At 45.8% G+C, this 16,901-nt stretch overlaps 1 protein-coding gene across 1 annotated transcript in view; it reads right to left on the bottom strand.

Moving 5' to 3' along the window:
* LOC143117102 (uncharacterized) overlaps nt 1–16,901 on the bottom strand; it is a 33,794-nt gene that overhangs the window by 131 nt on the left and 16,762 nt on the right. The window contains exons 4-28 of the mRNA XM_076278603.1: nt 16,378–16,643; nt 16,083–16,234; nt 15,566–15,872; nt 12,474–12,613; nt 11,921–11,982; nt 11,583–11,728; nt 10,756–10,956; nt 8,707–10,386; nt 8,479–8,610; nt 7,584–7,723; nt 7,033–7,094; nt 6,695–6,840; nt 4,711–6,045; nt 4,343–4,500; nt 4,118–4,122; nt 3,787–3,912; nt 3,115–3,447; nt 2,569–2,862; nt 2,191–2,484; nt 1,519–1,977; nt 1,267–1,476; nt 1,150–1,233; nt 856–1,065; nt 688–813; nt 16–225 (exon numbers count right to left, since the gene is read on the bottom strand). Coding sequence (XP_076134718.1) covers nt 16–225; nt 688–813; nt 856–1,065; nt 1,150–1,233; nt 1,267–1,476; nt 1,519–1,977; nt 2,191–2,484; nt 2,569–2,862; nt 3,115–3,447; nt 3,787–3,912; nt 4,118–4,122; nt 4,343–4,500; nt 4,711–6,045; nt 6,695–6,840; nt 7,033–7,094; nt 7,584–7,723; nt 8,479–8,610; nt 8,707–10,386; nt 10,756–10,956; nt 11,583–11,728; nt 11,921–11,982; nt 12,474–12,613; nt 15,566–15,872; nt 16,083–16,234; nt 16,378–16,643 — 7,278 coding nt within the window. The remainder of the gene's footprint in view (nt 1–15; nt 226–687; nt 814–855; nt 1,066–1,149; nt 1,234–1,266; nt 1,477–1,518; nt 1,978–2,190; nt 2,485–2,568; nt 2,863–3,114; nt 3,448–3,786; nt 3,913–4,117; nt 4,123–4,342; nt 4,501–4,710; nt 6,046–6,694; nt 6,841–7,032; nt 7,095–7,583; nt 7,724–8,478; nt 8,611–8,706; nt 10,387–10,755; nt 10,957–11,582; nt 11,729–11,920; nt 11,983–12,473; nt 12,614–15,565; nt 15,873–16,082; nt 16,235–16,377; nt 16,644–16,901) is intronic.

The following is a 16,901-nucleotide window of genomic DNA, read 5'->3' as shown; positions in this document are numbered from 1 at the left end:
TGGTTGTAGCAGCACCTGATGTAGAGGCTGTAGGTAATGGTGTGGTTGTAGCAGCACCTGATGTAGAGGCTGTAGGTAATGGTGTGGTTGTAACAACACCTGACGTGGAGGGTGTAGGTGGCAGTGGGGTTGTAGATGAACCTGATGTAGCAGTTGAAGATGGGGTTGTGGTTGTAGCATCTCCAGATGTAGCGGGTGTAGGTAATGGTGTGGTTGTAGCATCTCCTGATGTAGCGGGTGTAGGTAATGGTGTGGTTGTAGCAGGATATGATGTAGCGGGTGTAGGTAATGGTGTGGTTGTAGCAGCACCTGATATAGCGGGTGTAGGTAATGGTGTGTTTGTAGCATCTCCTGATGTAGCGGGTGTAGGTAATGGTGTGGTTGTAGCAGCACCTGATGTAGCGGGTGTAGGTCGTGGTGTGGTTGTAGAATCACCTGATGTAGCGGGTGTAGGTAATGGTGTGGTTGTAGCAGCTCCTGATGTAGCGGGTGTAGGTAATGGTGTGGTTGTAGCAGCACCTGATGTAGCGGGTGTAGGTAATGGTGTGGTTGTAGCAGCACCAGATGTAGCGGATGTAGGAGATGGTGTGGTTGTAGCAGCTCCTGATGTAGCGGGTGTAGGTAATGGTGTGGTTGTAGCATTTCCTGATGTAGCGGCTGTAGGTAATGGTGTGGTTGTAGCAACACCTGATGTAGAGGGTGTAGGTGGCGGTGGGGTTGTAGATGAACCTGATGTAGCAGTTGTAGATAGGGTTGTGGTTGTAGCATCTCCAGATGTAGCGGGTGTAGGTAATGGTGTGGTTGTAGCATCTCCTGATGTAGCGGGTGTAGGTAATGGTGTGGTTGTAGCAGCACCAGATGTAGCGGGTGTAGGTAATGCTGTGGTTGTAGCAGGATATGATGTAGCGGGTGTAGGTAATGGTGTGGTTGTAGCAGCACCTGATGTAGCGGGTGTAGGTGATGGTGTGGTTGTAGCATCTGCTGATGTAGTGGGTGTAGGTAATGGTGTGTTTGTAGCAGCACCTGATGTGACGGGTGTAGGTGGCGGTTGGGTTGTAGATGAACCTGATGTAGCAGTTGTAGATGGGGTTGTATGTGTAGCATCACCTGATGTAGCGGTTGTAGGTAATGGTGTGATTGTATCAGCACCTGATGTAGTGGGTGAAGTTGATGGTTTGGTTGTAGCAGCAACAGATGTAGCGGATGTAGGAGATGGTGTGGTTGTAGAAGCTCCTGATGTAGGTAATGGTGTGGTTGTAGCATCACCAGATGTAGCGGGTGTAGGTAATGGTGTGGTTGTAGCAGCTCCTGATGTAGCGGGTGTAGGTGATGGTGTGGTTGTAGCATCTCCTGATGTAGCAGGTGTAGGTAATGGTGTGGTTGTAGCAGCACCAGATGTAGCGGGTATAGGTGATGGTGTGGTTATAGCATCTCCTGATGTAGCGGGAGTAGGTAATGGTGTGGTTGTAGCAGCACCTGATGTAGCGGGTGTAGGTCGTGGTGTGGTTGTAGAATCACCTGATGTAGCGGGTGTAGGTAATGGTGTGGTTGTAGCAGCACCTGATGTAGAGGCTGTAGGTAATGGTGTGGTTGTAACAACACCTGATGTGGAGGGTGTAGGTGGCAGTGGGGTTGTAGATGAACCTGATGTAGCAGTTGAAGATGGGGTTGTGGTTGTAGCATCTCCAGATGTAGCCGGTGTAGGTAATGGTGTTGTTGTAGCAGCACCAGATGTAGCGGATGTAGGAAATGGTGAGGTTGTAGCAGCACCTGATGTAGCGGGTGTAGGAAATGGCGTGGTTGTAGCAGCTCCTGATGTAGCGGGTGTAGGTAATGGTGTGGTTGTAGCAGCACCTGATGTAGAGGCTGTAGGTAATGGTGTGGTTGTAACAACACCTGATGTGGAGGGTGTAGGTGGCAGTGGGGTTGTAGATGAACCTGATGTAGCAGTTGAAGATGGGGTTGTGGTTGTAGCATCTCCAGATGTAGCGGGTGTAGGTAATGGTGTAGTTGTAGCATCACCTGATGTGGCGGGTGTAGGTAATGGTGTGGTTGTAGCAGCACCAGATGTAGCGGGTGTAGGTAATGGTGTGGTTGTAGCAGGATATGATGTATCGGGTGTAGGTAATGGTGTGGTTGTAGCAGCACCTGATGTAGCGGGTGTAGGTCGTGGTGTGGTTGAAGAATCACCTGATGTAGCGGGTGTAGGTAATGGTGTGGTTGTAGCAGCACCTGATGTAGTGGGTGTAGGTAATGGTGTTGTTGTAGCAGCACCAGATGTAGCGGATGTAGGAGATGGTGTGGTTGTAGCAGCACCTGATGTAGCGGGTGTAGGAAATGGCGTGGTTGTAGCAGCTCCTGATGTAGCGGGTGTAGGTAATGGTGTGGTTGTAGCAGCACCAGATGTAGAGGCTGTAGGTAATGGTGTGGTTGTAACAACACCTGATGTGGAGGGTGTAGGTGGAAGTGGGGTTGTAGATGAACCTGATGTAGCAGTTGAAGATGGGGTTGTGGTTGTAGCATCTCCAGATGTAGTGGGTGTAGGTAATGGTGTAGTTGTAGCATCACCTGATGTGGCGGGTGTAGGTAATGGTGTGGTTGTAGCAGCACCTGATGTAGTGGGTGTAGGTAATGGTGTTGTTGTAGCAGCACCAGATGTAGCGGATGTAGGAGATGGTGTGGTTGTAGCAGCACCTGATGTAGCGGGTGTAGGAAATGGCGTGGTTGTAGCAGCTCCTGATGTAGCGGGTGTAGGTAATGGTGTGGTTGTAGCAGCACCAGATGTAGAGGCTGTAGGTAATGGTGTGGTTGTAACAACACCTGATGTGGAGGGTGTAGGTGGAAGTGGGGTTGTAGATGAACCTGATGTAGCAGTTGAAGATGGGGTTGTGGTTGTAGCATCTCCAGATGTAGTGGGTGTAGGTAATGGTGTAGTTGTAGCATCACCTGATGTGGCGGGTGTAGGTAATGGTGTGGTTGTAGCAGCACCAGATGTAGCGGGTGTAGGTAATGGTGTGGTTGTAGCAGGATATGATGTATCGGGTGTAGGTAATGGTGTGGTTGTAGCAGCACCTGATGTAGCGGGTGTAGGTCGTGGTGTGGTTGAAGAATCACCTGATGTAGCGGGTGTAGGTAATGGTGTGGTTGTAGCAGCACCTGATGTAGTGGGTGTAGGTAATGGTGTTGTTGTAGCAGCACCAGATGTAGCGGATGTAGGAGATGGTGTGGTTGTAGCAGCACCTGATGTAGCGGGTGTAGGAAATGGCGTGGTTGTAGCAGCTCCTGATGTAGCGGGTGTAGGTAATGGTGTGGTTGTAGCAGCACCAGATGTAGAGGCTGTAGGTAATGGTGTGGTTGTAACAACACCTGATGTGGAGGGTGTAGGTGGAAGTGGGGTTGTAGATGAACCTGATGTAGCAGTTGAAGATGGGGTTGTGGTTGTAGCATCTCCAGATGTAGTGGGTGTAGGTAATGGTGTAGTTGTAGCATCACCTGATGTGGCGGGTGTAGGTAATGGTGTGGTTGTAGCAGCACCAGATGTAGCGGGTGTAGGTAATGGTGTGGTTGTAGCAGGATATGATGTAGCGGGTGTAGGTAATGGTGTGGTTGTAGCAGCACCTGATGTAGCGGGTGTAGGTCGTGGTGTGGTTGTAGAATCACCTGATGTAGCAGGTGTAGGTAATGGTGTGGTTGTAGCAGCACCTGATGTAGCGGGTGTAGGTAATGGTGTGGTTGTAGCAGCACCTAATGTAGCGGGTGTAGGTAATGGTGTGGTTGTAGCAACACCTGATGTAGAGGGTGTAGGTGGCGGTGGGGTTGTAGATGAACCTGATGTAGCAGTTGTAGATGGGGTTGTGGTTGTAGCATCTCCAGATGTAGCGGGTGTAGGTAATGGTGTGGTTGTAGCATCTCCTGATGTAGCAGGTGTAGGTAATGGTGTGGTTGTAGCAGCACCAGATGTAGCGGGTGTAGGTAATGGTGTGGTTGTAGCAGGATATGATGTAGCGGGTGTAGGTAATGGTGTGGTTGTAGCAGCACCTGATGTAGCGGGTGTAGGTAATGGTGTGGTTGTAGCAGCACCAGATGTAGAGGCTGTAGGTAATGGTGTGGTTGTAACAACACCTGATGTGGAGGGTGTAGGTGGAAGTGGGGTTGTAGATGAACCTGATGTAGCAGTTGAAGATGGGGTTGTGGTTGTAGCATCTCCAGATGTAGCGGGTGTAGGTAATGGTGTAGTTGTAGCATCACCTGATGTGGCGGGTGTAGGTAATGGTGTGGTTGTAGCAGCACCAGATGTAGCGGGTGTAGGTAATGGTGTGGTTGTAGCAGAATATGATGTAGCGGGTGTAGGTAATGGTGTGGTTGTAGCAGCACCTGATGTAGCGGGTGTAGGTCGTGGTGTGGTTGTAGAATCACCTGATGTAGCAGGTGTAGGTAATGGTGTGGTTGTAGCAGCACCTGATGTAGCGGGTGTAGGTAATGGTGTGGTTGTAGCAGCACCTAATGTAGCGGGTGTAGGTAATGGTGTGGTTGTAGCAACACCTGATGTAGAGGGTGTAGGTGGCGGTGGGGTTGTAGATGAACCTGATGTAGCAGTTGTAGATGGGGTTGTGGTTGTAGCATCTCCAGATGTAGCGGGTGTAGGTAATGGTGTGGTTGTAGCATCTCCTAATGTAGCAGGTGTAGGTAATGGTGTGGTTGTAGCAGCACCAGATGTAGCGGGTGTAGGTAATGGTGTGGTTGTAGCAGGATATGATGTAGCGGGTGTAGGTAATGGTGTGGTTGTAGCAGCACCTGATGTAGCGGGTGTAGGTAATGGTGTGGTTGTAGCAGCACCAGATGTAGAGGCTGTAGGTAATGGTGTGGTTGTAACAACACCTGATGTGGAGGGTGTAGGTGGAAGTGGGGTTGTAGATGAACCTGATGTAGCAGTTGAAGATGGGGTTGTGGTTGTAGCATCTCCAGATGTAGCGGGTGTAGGTAATGGTGTAGTTGTAGCATCACCTGATGTGGCGGGTGTAGGTAATGGTGTGGTTGTAGCAGCACCAGATGTAGCGGGTGTAGGTAATGGTGTGGTTGTAGCAGGATATGATGTAGCGGGTGTAGGTAATGGTGTGGTTGTAGCAGCACCTGATGTAGCGGGTGTAGGTCGTGGTGTGGTTGTAGAATCACCTGATGTAGCGGGTGTAGGTAATGGTGTGGTTGTAGCAGCACCTGATGTAGCGGGTGTAGGTAATGGTGTGGTTGTAGCAGCACCTAATGTAGCGGGTGTAGGTAATGGTGTGGTTGTAGCAACACCTGATGTAGAGGGTGTAGGTGGCGGTGGGGTTGTAGATGAACCTGATGTAGCAGTTGTAGATGGGGTTGTGGTTGTAGCATCTCCAGATGTAGCGGGTGTAGGTAATGGTGTGGTTGTAGCATCTCCTGATGTAGCGGGTGTAGGTAATGGTGTGGTTGTAGCAGCACCAGATGTAGCGGGTGTAGGTAATGGTGTGGTTGTAGCAGGATATGATGTAGCGGGTGTAGGTAATGGTGTGGTTGTAGCAGCACCTGATGTAGCGGGTGTAGGTAATGGTGTGGTTGTAGCATCTGCTGATGTAGCGGGTGTAGGTAATGGTGTGTTTGTAGCAGCACCTGATGTGACGGGTGTAGGTGGCGGTTGGGTTGTAGATGAACCTGATGTAGCAGTTGTAGATGGGGTTGTATGTGTAGCATCACCTGATGTAGCGGTTGTAGGTAATGGTGTGGTTGTATCAGCACCTGATGTAGTGGGTGAAGTTGATGGTGTGGTTGTAGCAGCACCAGATGTAGCGGATGTAGGAGATGGTGTGGTTGTAGCAGCTCCTGATGTAGGTAATGGTGTGGTTGTAGCATCACCAGATGTAGCGGGTGTAGGTAATGGTGTGGTTGTAGCATCACCTGATGTAGCGGGTGTAGGTAATGGTGTGGTTGTAGCAGCACCAGATGTAGCGGGTGTAGGTAATGGTTTGGTTGTAACATCACCTGATGTAGCGGGTGTAGGTAATGGTGTGGTTGTATCAGCACCTGATGTAGTGGGTGGAGTTGATGGTGAGGTTGAATTATTAAATGGTGAATGTTAAATGTTTGGTCAATATTAGGATAAAATCAGGGCCAGAATAATCTTAATCCATCATGCATCTGTTGAAGACCCATTACATAATTATTATTACACGGCTCTTCAGAGTGCTGCAGAAAGTTCCATTCACATGAATAGGCCTTCCCAACGTTCGGGCCTATGTTAAATCTATATAAATCACCGGCAAAGTATATAATCAACGCTGTCAATAGCAACGGGTTTATTAACGTCTTTCATATCCCTCCGCAAGAATTCCGTTCGCTTATTGCAATGGAATTTCATTGAAAGGGAAAGCTAGTAAGACGTTGCCACGCAACACCTGAAACTGTCAAGTTCTATCTGTGTGGCGAACTATTTATTTTATCAGCGGAAGACACGAAACGGTAGCAAAATAATTTTTAAAGATTCGTTGTGTTAGGTTTCTTTTCTCGTTTTGGCAAGTAGCCGTGTAATAAGCGGGATAATGTATAGTCCGCCTGTAAAAAATCAACCTCCGCTGCGTGTCGGGGTTCAGTTCCCCATGTCGGGACATATTTTCTGATAATTACCGGCGGACAATACATTATCCCTTACATGAAAGATGTTGCACTTTCTTACCTGGGGCTACCTTGATTGAAGTGATATTGAGTGATAAAGAGCCACCACTGATAGCGGTTTGGGTGGTTGTGCTAATGCTGTCTGCACTTGGTGTTGAAGAGGAGGAACTGAAGAGCAGGTCTGTTTCAGCAATAACTGACCCAGCACTATAGAACACAGCAACAACACAACATATAGGTGAGGACAGAAGTGCTGACAGTCAGTCAAGTACACGCATAGAGCTACACTTTAAGACTGAGCTGCAACATTCTAGAATATCATGCATGTTCATCACAAGAAGCAACAATCTAGAATATCATGCATGCTCATCACTAGAAGCATACACATCTGAGATTTACCTGAAACTGTTAACAGTCAAACCAATAAATGTGGAGTAAGCTGCTCGGTACACAGGTTCCATCTGAAATCAAAGACAATATGCATTCTGTTGTTTACATTTGAAGGTTATATGGATAAAGAACCTTTCAACCTATTCTTAGAGGGTTTCCAGTTGAAACATTCAAAATCAATGCAGATACTTTGAAATTAAAATGATGACTTTCAGATTTTAGCATAACGCTCTACAAAATGTCGACTTTAAAAAATAAAAATGGTCTTTTTTTAGGAAGGCATCATGTGAAAATCATTCTAAAAAGTATTATAGTGTAATAAGTTGTGGCAAGATAATTTAAGTTGTGACTGTAACATTATGTCAACTTACTGACACAATATGAAGTTTTGTAGAAGTTTATATAGTCAGTAGTCATCCTCTGAACCTGCATCTGAATGCATCATCAGTAGGGTAAAACTAACTTGTCTCACTGTGGTCTAACAAGGAGTTGAAAGCCAGTGGGATACCTAAACCGAAATAACAGTGAACACATGAATTTCAATATCAGTGTGAATGCACCTGTGACTTGATCTGCTGTGCGAGCTCATGAAAGGCCGTTGATGCTGAGTTGGCCAGGTCACTGCTAAACTCCTGCTGCAGAGTGAGCGTCAGAGGGACTGCGCTGGGGGCTGCTGTGGAAACAGCCAATGAGGTTGCAGCTATTGGAGAAAACAGCCAATTAGGTGGCAGACATGAATAAAGAGAATCTATGAGGTTGCAGATAATAGTGAAAACAGTTAATAAGGTACCAGACATGTATAAAAAGGACATATAAAATTGCAGCATATAAAGAAAACAGCCAATGAGGTGACAGACCTGTATAAAAAGGACCTATGAGGTTGCAGTTAACAGGTAGCAGATATGGAAACAAAAGGTAAGATCACCTTTGAGGTGGAAGTTGCCACTACTGAATTGTAACTATACTCAAGTCCTGAATTGAATTGAAGTAAAGTTTCATTAATTTTGATTAATTTGCTTGCATTCATACTCTGTGCTAATATTTCTAAAATGTTAGCCTAAACTCACATCTAGCTTCATACTTAATGCTAATGTTTCTAAAATGTTAGCCTAAACTCACTTCTAGATTAATACTCTGCGCTAACATTTCTAAAATTCTAGCCTTAACTCACTTCTAGATTACTACTCCATGCAAACGTTTACTTTGAACAACTACATTTAAAATAAAAATGGTTTGATGTAAACATTCCATTTTAACGGTAACCATTTGTCCAGCTCTGTCCACTGTCCACTTTATATTCACAGAGAACTGTTTCCGAATTGGAACACACCTCAGGTATGTACATGGAGTAACACAAGGAAGGGTTGTGGTTATGAGAAGATTGGGTATCAGAAGATAGGGTATGAGATTGAGCTTGAGAGACAGGTGTATCAGTTAGTAAAGTTAAGTTTGAACCTGATGTAGCAGGAGCAGGTGGCGGTGGTGTGGTTGTAGCAGCTCCTGATGTAGCAGGTGTAGCTGGTGGTGGTGTGGTTGTGACTGCACCTGATGTTGTGGGTGGAGGTGGTGGAGCGGTTGTAGCTGCACCTGATGTAGCAAAAGCATAATACATCCATTAGTTATGGTGTGTGGTTGTGGTTTCACCTGATGTAGCAGGTGGTGGCGGTGTGTTTGTAGCAGCACCTGATGTGGCAGGTGTAGGTGACGGTGGAGTTGTAGATGAACCTGATGTAGCAGTTGTAGATGGGGTTGTGGGTGTGGCATCACCTGTTGTAGCAGGTGTAAGTAATGGTGTGGTTGTAGCAGCTCCTGATGTAGCGGGTGTAGGTGATGGTGTGGTTGTAGCATCTCCTGATGTAGCAGGTGTAGGTAATGGTGTGGTTGTAGCAGCACCAGATGTAGCGGGTATAGGTGATGGTGTGGTTGTAGCATCTCCTGATGTAGCGGGAGTAGGTAATGATGTGGTTGTAGCAGCACCTGATGTAGCGGGTGTAGGTCGTGGTGTGGTTGTAGAATCACCTGATGTAGCAGGTGTAGGAAATGGTGTGGTTATAGCAGCCCCTGATGTAGCGGGTGTAGGTAATGGTGTTGTTGTAGCAGCACCAGATGTAGCGGATGTAGGAAATGGTGTGGTTGTAGCAGCACCTGATGTAGCGGGTGTAGGAAATGGCGTGGTTGTAGCAGCTCCTGATGTAGCGGGTGTAGGTAATGGTGTGGTTGTAGCAGCACCTGATGTAGAGGCTGTAGGTAATGGTGTGGTTGTAACAACACCTGATGTGGAGGGTGTAGGTGGCAGTGGGGTTGTAGATGAACCTGATGTAGCAGTTGAAGATGGGGTTGTGGTTGTAGCATCTCCAGATGTAGCGGGTGTAGGTAATGGTGTAGTTGTAGCATCACCTGATGTGGCGGGTGTAGGTAATGGTGTGGTTGTAGCAGCACCAGATGTAGCGGGTGTAGGTAATGGTGTGGTTGTAGCAGGATATGATGTAGCGGGTGTAGGTAATGGTGTGGTTGTAGCAGCACCTGATGTAGCGGGTGTAGGTCGTGGTGTGGTTGTAGAATCACCTGATGTAGCGGGTGTAGGTAATGGTGTGGTTGTAGCAGCACCTGATGTAGCGGGTGTAGGTAATGGTGTGGTTGTAGCAGCACCAGATGTAGCGGATGTAGGAGATGGTGTGGTTGTAGCAGCACCTGATGTAGCGGGTGTAGGTAATGGTGTGGTTGTAGCATTTCCTGATGTAGCGGCTGTAGGTAATGGTGTGGTTGTAGCAACACCTGATGTAGAGGGTGTAGGTGGCGGTGGGGTTGTAGATGAACCTGATGTAGCAGTTGTAGATGGGGTTGTGGTTGTAGCATCTCCAGATGTAGCGGGTGTAGGTAATGGTGTGGTTGTAGCATCTCCTGATGTAGCCGGTGTAGGTAATGGTGTGGTTGTAGCAGCACCAGATGTAGCGGGTGTAGGTAATGGTGTGGTTGTAGCAGCACCAGATGTAGCGGATGTAGGAGATGGTGTGGTTGTAGCAGCACCTGATGTAGCGGGTGTAGGTAATGGTGTGGTTGTAGCATTTCCTGATGTAGCGGCTGTAGGTAATGGTGTGGTTGTAGCAACACCTGATGTAGAGGGTGTAGGTGGCGGTGGGGTTGTAGATGAACCTGATGTAGCAGTTGTAGATGGGGTTGTGGTTGTAGCATCTCCAGATGTAGCGGGTGTAGGTAATGGTGTGGTTGTAGCATCTCCTGATGTAGCCGGTGTAGGTAATGGTGTGGTTGTAGCAGCACCAGATGTAGCGGGTGTAGGTAATGGTGTGGTTGTAGCAGGATATGATGTAGCGGGTGTAGGTAATGGTGTGGTTGTAGCAGCACCTGATGTAGCGGGTGTAGGAGATGGTGTGGTTGTAGCATCTGCTGATGTAGCGGGTGTAGGTAATGGTGTGTTTGTAGCAGCACCTGATGTGACGGGTGTAGGTGGCGGTTGGGTTGTAGATGAACCTGATGTAGCAGTTGTAGATGGGGTTGTATGTGTAGCATCACCTGATGTAGCGGTTGTAGGTAATGGTGTGGTTGTATCAGCACCTGATGTAGTGGGTGAAGTTGATGGTGTGGTTGTAGCAGCACCAGATGTAGCGGATGTAGGAGATGGTGTGGTTGTAGCATCTCCTGATGTAGGTAATGGTGTGGTTGTAGCATCACCAGATGTAGCGGGTGTAGGTAATGGTGTGGTTGTAGCATCACCTGATGTAGCGGGTGTAGGTAATGGTGTGGTTGTAGCAGCACCAGATGTAGCGGGTGTAGGTAATGGTGTGGTTGTAGCAGCACCAGATGTAGCGGATGTAGGAGATGGTGTGGTTGTAGCAGCTCCTGATGTAGGTAATGGTTTGGTTATAACATCACCTGATGTAGCGGGTGTAGGTAATGGTGTGGTTGTATCAGCACCTGATGTAGTGGGTGGAGTTGATGGTGAGGTTGAATTATTAAATGGTGAATGTTAAATGTTTGGTCAATATTAGGATAAAATCAGGGCCAGAATAATCTTAATCCATCATGCATCTGTTGAAGACCCATTACATAATTATTATTACACGGCTCTTCAGAGTGCTGCAGAAAGTTCCATTCACATGAATAGGCCTTCCCAACGTTCGGGCCTATTCATATATATAATCAACGCTGTCAATGGCAATGGGTTTATTAACGTCTTTCATATCCCTCCGCAAGAATTCCGTTCGCTTATTGCAATGGAATTTCATTGAAAGGGAAAGCTAGTAAGACGTTGCCACGCAACACCTGAAACTGTCAAGTTCTATCTGTGTGGCGAACTATTTATTTTGTCAGCGGAAGACACGAAACGGTAGCAAAATAATTTTTAAAGATTCGTTGTGTTAGGTTTCTTTTCTCGTTTTGACAAGTAGCCGTGTAATAAGCGGGATAATGTATAGTCCGCCGGTAAAAAATCAACCTCCGCTGCGTGTCGGGGTTCGGTTCCCCATGTCGGGACATATTTTCTGATAATTACCGGCGGACAATACATTATCCCTTACATGAAAGATGTTGCACTTTCTTACCTGGGGCCACCTTGATTGAAGTGATATTGAGTGATAAAGAGCCACCACTGATAGCAGTTTGGGTGGTTGTGCTAATGCTGTCTGCACTTGGTGTTGAAGAGGAGGAACTGAAGAGCAGGTCTGTTTCAGCAATAACTGACCCAGCACTATAGAACACAGCAACAACAGTACATTTAGGTGAGGACAGAAGTGCTGACAGTCAGTCAAGTACACGCATAGAGCTACACTTTAAGACTGAGCTGCAACATTCTAGAATATCATGCATGTTCATCACAAGAAGCAACAATCTAGAATATCATGCATGCTCATCACTAGAAGCATACACATCTGAGATTTACCTGAAACTGTTAACAGTCAAACCAATAAATGTGGAGTAAGCTGCTCGGTACACAGGTTCCATCTGAAATCAAACACAATATGCATTCTGTTGTTTACATTTGAAGGTTATATGGATAAAGACCCTTTCAACCTATTCTTAGAGGGTTTCCAGTTGAAACATTCAAAATCAATGCAGATACTTTGAAATTAAAATGATGACTTTCAGATTTTAGCATAATGCCCTACAAAATGTCGACTTTAAAAAATAAAAATGGTATTTTTTTAGGAAGGCATCATGTGAAAATCATGCTAAAAAGTTGACAATATTACAGTTTAATAACTTGTGGCAGGATAATTTGTGACTGTAACACTATGTCAACTTAATGACGCAATATGAAGTTTTGTAGAAGTTTATATAGTCAGTAGTCATCCTCTGAACCTGCATCTGAATGCATCATCAGTAGGGTAAAACTAACTTGTCTCACTGTGGTCTAACAAGGAGTTGAAAGCCAGTGGGATACCTAAACCGAAATAACAGTGAACACATGAATTTCAATATCAGTGTGAATGCACCTGTGACTTGATCTGCTGTGCGAGCTCCTGAAAGGCCGTTGATGCTGAGTTGGCCAGGTCACTGCTAAACTCCTGCTGCAGAGTGAGCGTCAGAGGGACTGCGCTGGGGGCTGCTGTGGAAACAGCCAATGAGGTTGCAGCTATGGGAGAAAACAGACAATGAGGTGGCAGATATGATTACAGAGAACCTATGAGGTTGCAGGTAATAGTGAAAACAGACAATGAATGAGGTACCGGACATGTATAGAGATGACCCAAAACACACAGTATACTCAAATTGTAGTTGTATGCAATAAGAAACCTATACGAGGTATTAGTGTAGAAAAGGCTCCTTGGACTAATTCAGTTCATAGTTGCATTATAATTATGGTCACTAATTGCTATTAATATGTTAATTTATTCTGTGTAAATTGTGTGACTATTTCTTTAATAAGTAACAATGAGCTATTGGTAGATGCTGAGTCACATGTTCAATCCCCCGCAAAAGAGTTTGTGGTCAGTTATCCCAAGCACAGAGAAATTACCTTCTTGTAATGTTGAAGTTGCCACGAGTGCTAATGAATGACATTATGAATGTTATGATGAATGTTATAAAGTGCTATTGTGAATGATGATGTTAATCGTGAGGTAAATGTCCATGCAGTAACTTAATTTTAACAGCGGAAGTTCAGGAGAAATGTGTGCTAAAAGCGGAGATTAATAGACATCTACTGTTATCTGATTTATTCGCAGTGGAAGGGGATGTGGTTAAGGTTGGAGGTGTTTTATTAGATGTGGAAGGGTGTGTGGTTAAGGTTGGAGGTGTTTTATTAGATGTGGAAGGGGGTGTGGTTAAGGTTGGAGGTGTTTTATTAGATGTGGAAGGGGGTGTGGTTAAGGTTGGAGGTGATTTAATAGATGTGGAAGGGGGTGTGGTTAATGTTGGATGTGTTTTATTAGATGTGGAAGGGTGTGTGGTTAAGGTTGGATGTGTTTTATTAGATGTGGAAGGGTGTGTGGTTAAGGTTGGAGGTGATTTAATAGATGTGGAAGGGTGTGTGGTTAAGGTTGGAGGTGATTTAATAGATGTGGAAGTGGGTGTGTTTAAGGTTGGGGATGATTTATTCACAGTGGAAGGGGGTGTGGTTAAGATTGGAGGTGATTTAATAGGTGTAGAAGGGGGTGTGGTTAAGGTTGAAAGTGTTTTACTCCTAGTGGAAGGGGGTGTGTTAAGGTTGGAGGTGATTTATTCACAGTGGAAGGGGGTGTGGTTAAGATTGGTGGTGTTTTACTAGATGTGGAAGGGGGTGTGGTTAAGGTTGGAGGTGATTTAATCACAGTGGAAGTGGGTGTGGTTAAGGTTGGGGATGATGTGGCAGATGTAGGCATTGGTAGGAATGACATGGCAGATGTAGGCATTGGTAGGAATGAGGTTGAATCTGACATGGCAGATTTAGGTGTTGGTAGGGATTAGGTTGAATCTGACGTAGGAGATGTAGGCAGAATGGTTGTGGTTGTGCCTGATGTAGCAGATTGTAGGGTTGAGGTTGAAGCTGACGTTGGTGTTGGTATGGATAAGGTTGAAGCTGACGTTGTGGATGTATGTGTAGGTAGGGCTGAGGTTGGACCTGATGTTGCAGATGTATGTGTGGGTAGGGTTGAGGTTGAAGGTGATGTTGCAGATGTATGTGTGGGTAGGGTTGAGGGTGGATCTGATGTTGCAGATGTATGTGTGGGTAGGGTTGATGATGGACCTGATGTTGCAGATGTATGTGTGGGTAGGGTTGATGATGGACCTGATGTTGCAGATGTATGTGTGGGTAGGGTTGAGGTTGGACCTGATGTTGCAGATGTATGTGTGGGTAGGGCTGAGGTTGGACCTGATGTGGTAGATGTATGTGTGGGTAGGGTTGAGGTTGGACCTGATGTTGCAGATGTATGTCAAAGTCAAAGTCAAAGTCTGCTTTATTGTCAATTCTTTCACGTCAAGACATACAAAGAGATCGAAATTACGTTTCCCACTATCCCACGGTGGAGACAAGACATATTTTACCAATTAGGTCCACAGACAAACATAACATTCAAGTAAACAATATAAAAAGTAAAAATAAGAAGGCACATACAATGAAGAAATAAGAGCAGCAAAATTTGGGTTAAAATTGTGCAATTGTGCATAAAGTCAATATAATAGTGCAAAAGTCAGGCCAATAAATGGCTGAGGTAGTTCTGTTTGACCTAAGTATGCAAGTGGCATAGTGGTGCAAGTTATGTAAGAGCAGCAGAAGTGTGTTCAGAAGTGTTTTCAGGACAACAACAATAAGTTGCAAAGTGTGCAAGTGTGCAAGTGGAGTAGTGCAAGTAGAGTAGTGCAAGGCAGCCATTGTGGGTCCAAAGTCCAGGATGTTATGTAGCTGAGGGTGGAGGGGGGAGAGGGGGGAGAGAGTTCAGCATCCTAACATCTTAGTGTATGAAGCTGTTGGTGAGTCTGGTGGTGCGGGAGCGCAGGCTTCTGTACCTCTTCCCAGAGGGCAGTAGATCAAACAAATTGTGAGCGGGGTGACTTGCATTACTCACAATTGTGGTCGCCTTGCGGGTGAGGTGGGAGGTGTAAATGTATGTGTGGGTAGGGTTGATGATGGACCTGATGTGGTGGACGTAGGCACTAGAATTGTGTATGACACTGATATAGATGGTGGTAGAGTTGTAGATAAACCTGATGTGGCATGTGGTAGGGTTGGGGATGAAGCTGATGTAGCTGCTGAAGTTGTGTATGGGTATGAGGTACTCATGGATGGGATTGTTGCAGGAGATGTTGGTGTGCTTGGAGAGGTGGCAGTGAAGGCTGCAACAGCTAGTACAATACATAGCATACATATATTAGTAGATATTGGCAAGGTTAAAGAAAAACATAACTCAATCATATAGTGTGCAACGTGAAATAGCTTTGGACGCACAGGGAGTTGCTGTTCAGTTGGGGGTTGGAAGTGTAAGAAAATAAGATGAAGCAGCAGCATTTTGGGGAAGTGGTCCCTAGGAGTAAAATTGTTAAAGGGAATACTGCAAACCTTTATGGAAATGTGTCTGGATGTAATTATTAGGATGTAGAGACTCACTCTGTGGAGAAGTGGATGAGTGGGTGGGCTCTGAGGCTGTAGTCGCTGGTGGAGAGGAGGTATTGGTGGTTGGAGAGGGATCCTCAGAACAGGAGAAGCTGGCGTCAGCATCGACCCCACTGGAGATGAACTGGACGAAGCCTGGTTGGTTGCTGCTGATCTTGGAGTTGATCCAGCTCTCGTAACGGGACACCCTGGCGTAGACTCCAGGTAAATTGGGTTGAGCACAACCGATTCCAAAGCTAACGACACCGGACTGGACCCACACAGAGTCTTGTTTGTTCACCATTGGTCCCCCAGAGTCTCCCTAGAATTGATACATTGTTGGTTTCACATAATTAGGAATCTTGCATTATATTTATGCATACAGAACCCCCTTAATTCTCCATGTGTTCCTTTAATGCTATTAACACGCTGCATTTCATTGGCTCTGTACCTGTACTTTGCTAAATAACAATAAAGTTGAATCTAATCTAATCTCATCAAGCATGGTTATGCTTGTAAAATGTTGTTTTACCTGACAAGAGTCTTTTCCCCCAGCAGCTAGACCAGCACAGATCATGTTGTCTGTGATGTCAATACCTCGAACTCCATACCAACAGCCACACTGCCTGTTCCCCAGCACAGGAACCAGCACTTCCTGTAGAGTCCCAGGAGATGGAAGGGATACTAGGAGTGACATGAATATTAATTATAAAAGTTAAGCTATTAATATACACTAGTTACACTACAATCAGCATATACTTTTCTAAATATTCAGCATATTCTAAACATGTATATTTTGTCCAAACCTATAATTGATCTTAGTTTACCTCCAGAAGCTATGTTTCCAAAGCCAGTGATCCAGCTGTCTGTGCCGTTGTTGAATTCACTCCCACTGGAGGCCAGGCAGACAGGACTGATATTGCTGGTGAAGGTGACTGGGGCACTGAGACGAAGCAGAGCGATGTCGTTGTCTTTGGTGCCGTTGTTGTAACTGGGATGGCTGATGATCTGGCTCACACTGCGGCTAACGCTGTTGGCATTGCTGCCGTCCAGGTCCTTAAGACCCAACACAACAGTCAGGCCAGTGGGGATGCTGAAACCATGACAACCAGAAATTGCTGTGGTCAGAGCTTTAACTAAGACAACCTACTGAGGTTAGAGCCGAAACCATGACAACTGAACAATACCTGATGATAAAAGAAAGAAGGCTTGGGGTCCAACCTGAAACTAAGGCCATTTGAAGACAGAGGCAACCCATTTGGGTAACACTCCAAAATAAGGTGCCATAATAAATAGCAAACTAGTAATTACCTAACCCTTTGTTAATATTTGTTACTAAAATATCTATTTG

Source organism: Alosa pseudoharengus, unplaced genomic scaffold, assembly GCF_046254945.1.
Source record: "Alosa pseudoharengus isolate Yale_2024_CS ecotype anadromous, Long Island Sound unplaced genomic scaffold, YU_APseudo_1.1 YU_APseudo_1.1_scf_1, whole genome shotgun sequence".
NCBI classification, from domain to species: Eukaryota; Metazoa; Chordata; class Actinopteri; order Clupeiformes; family Clupeidae; genus Alosa; species Alosa pseudoharengus.
The sequence above is the reverse complement of the archived record's forward strand: the minus strand, read 5'-3'. Positions and strand labels throughout refer to the sequence as shown.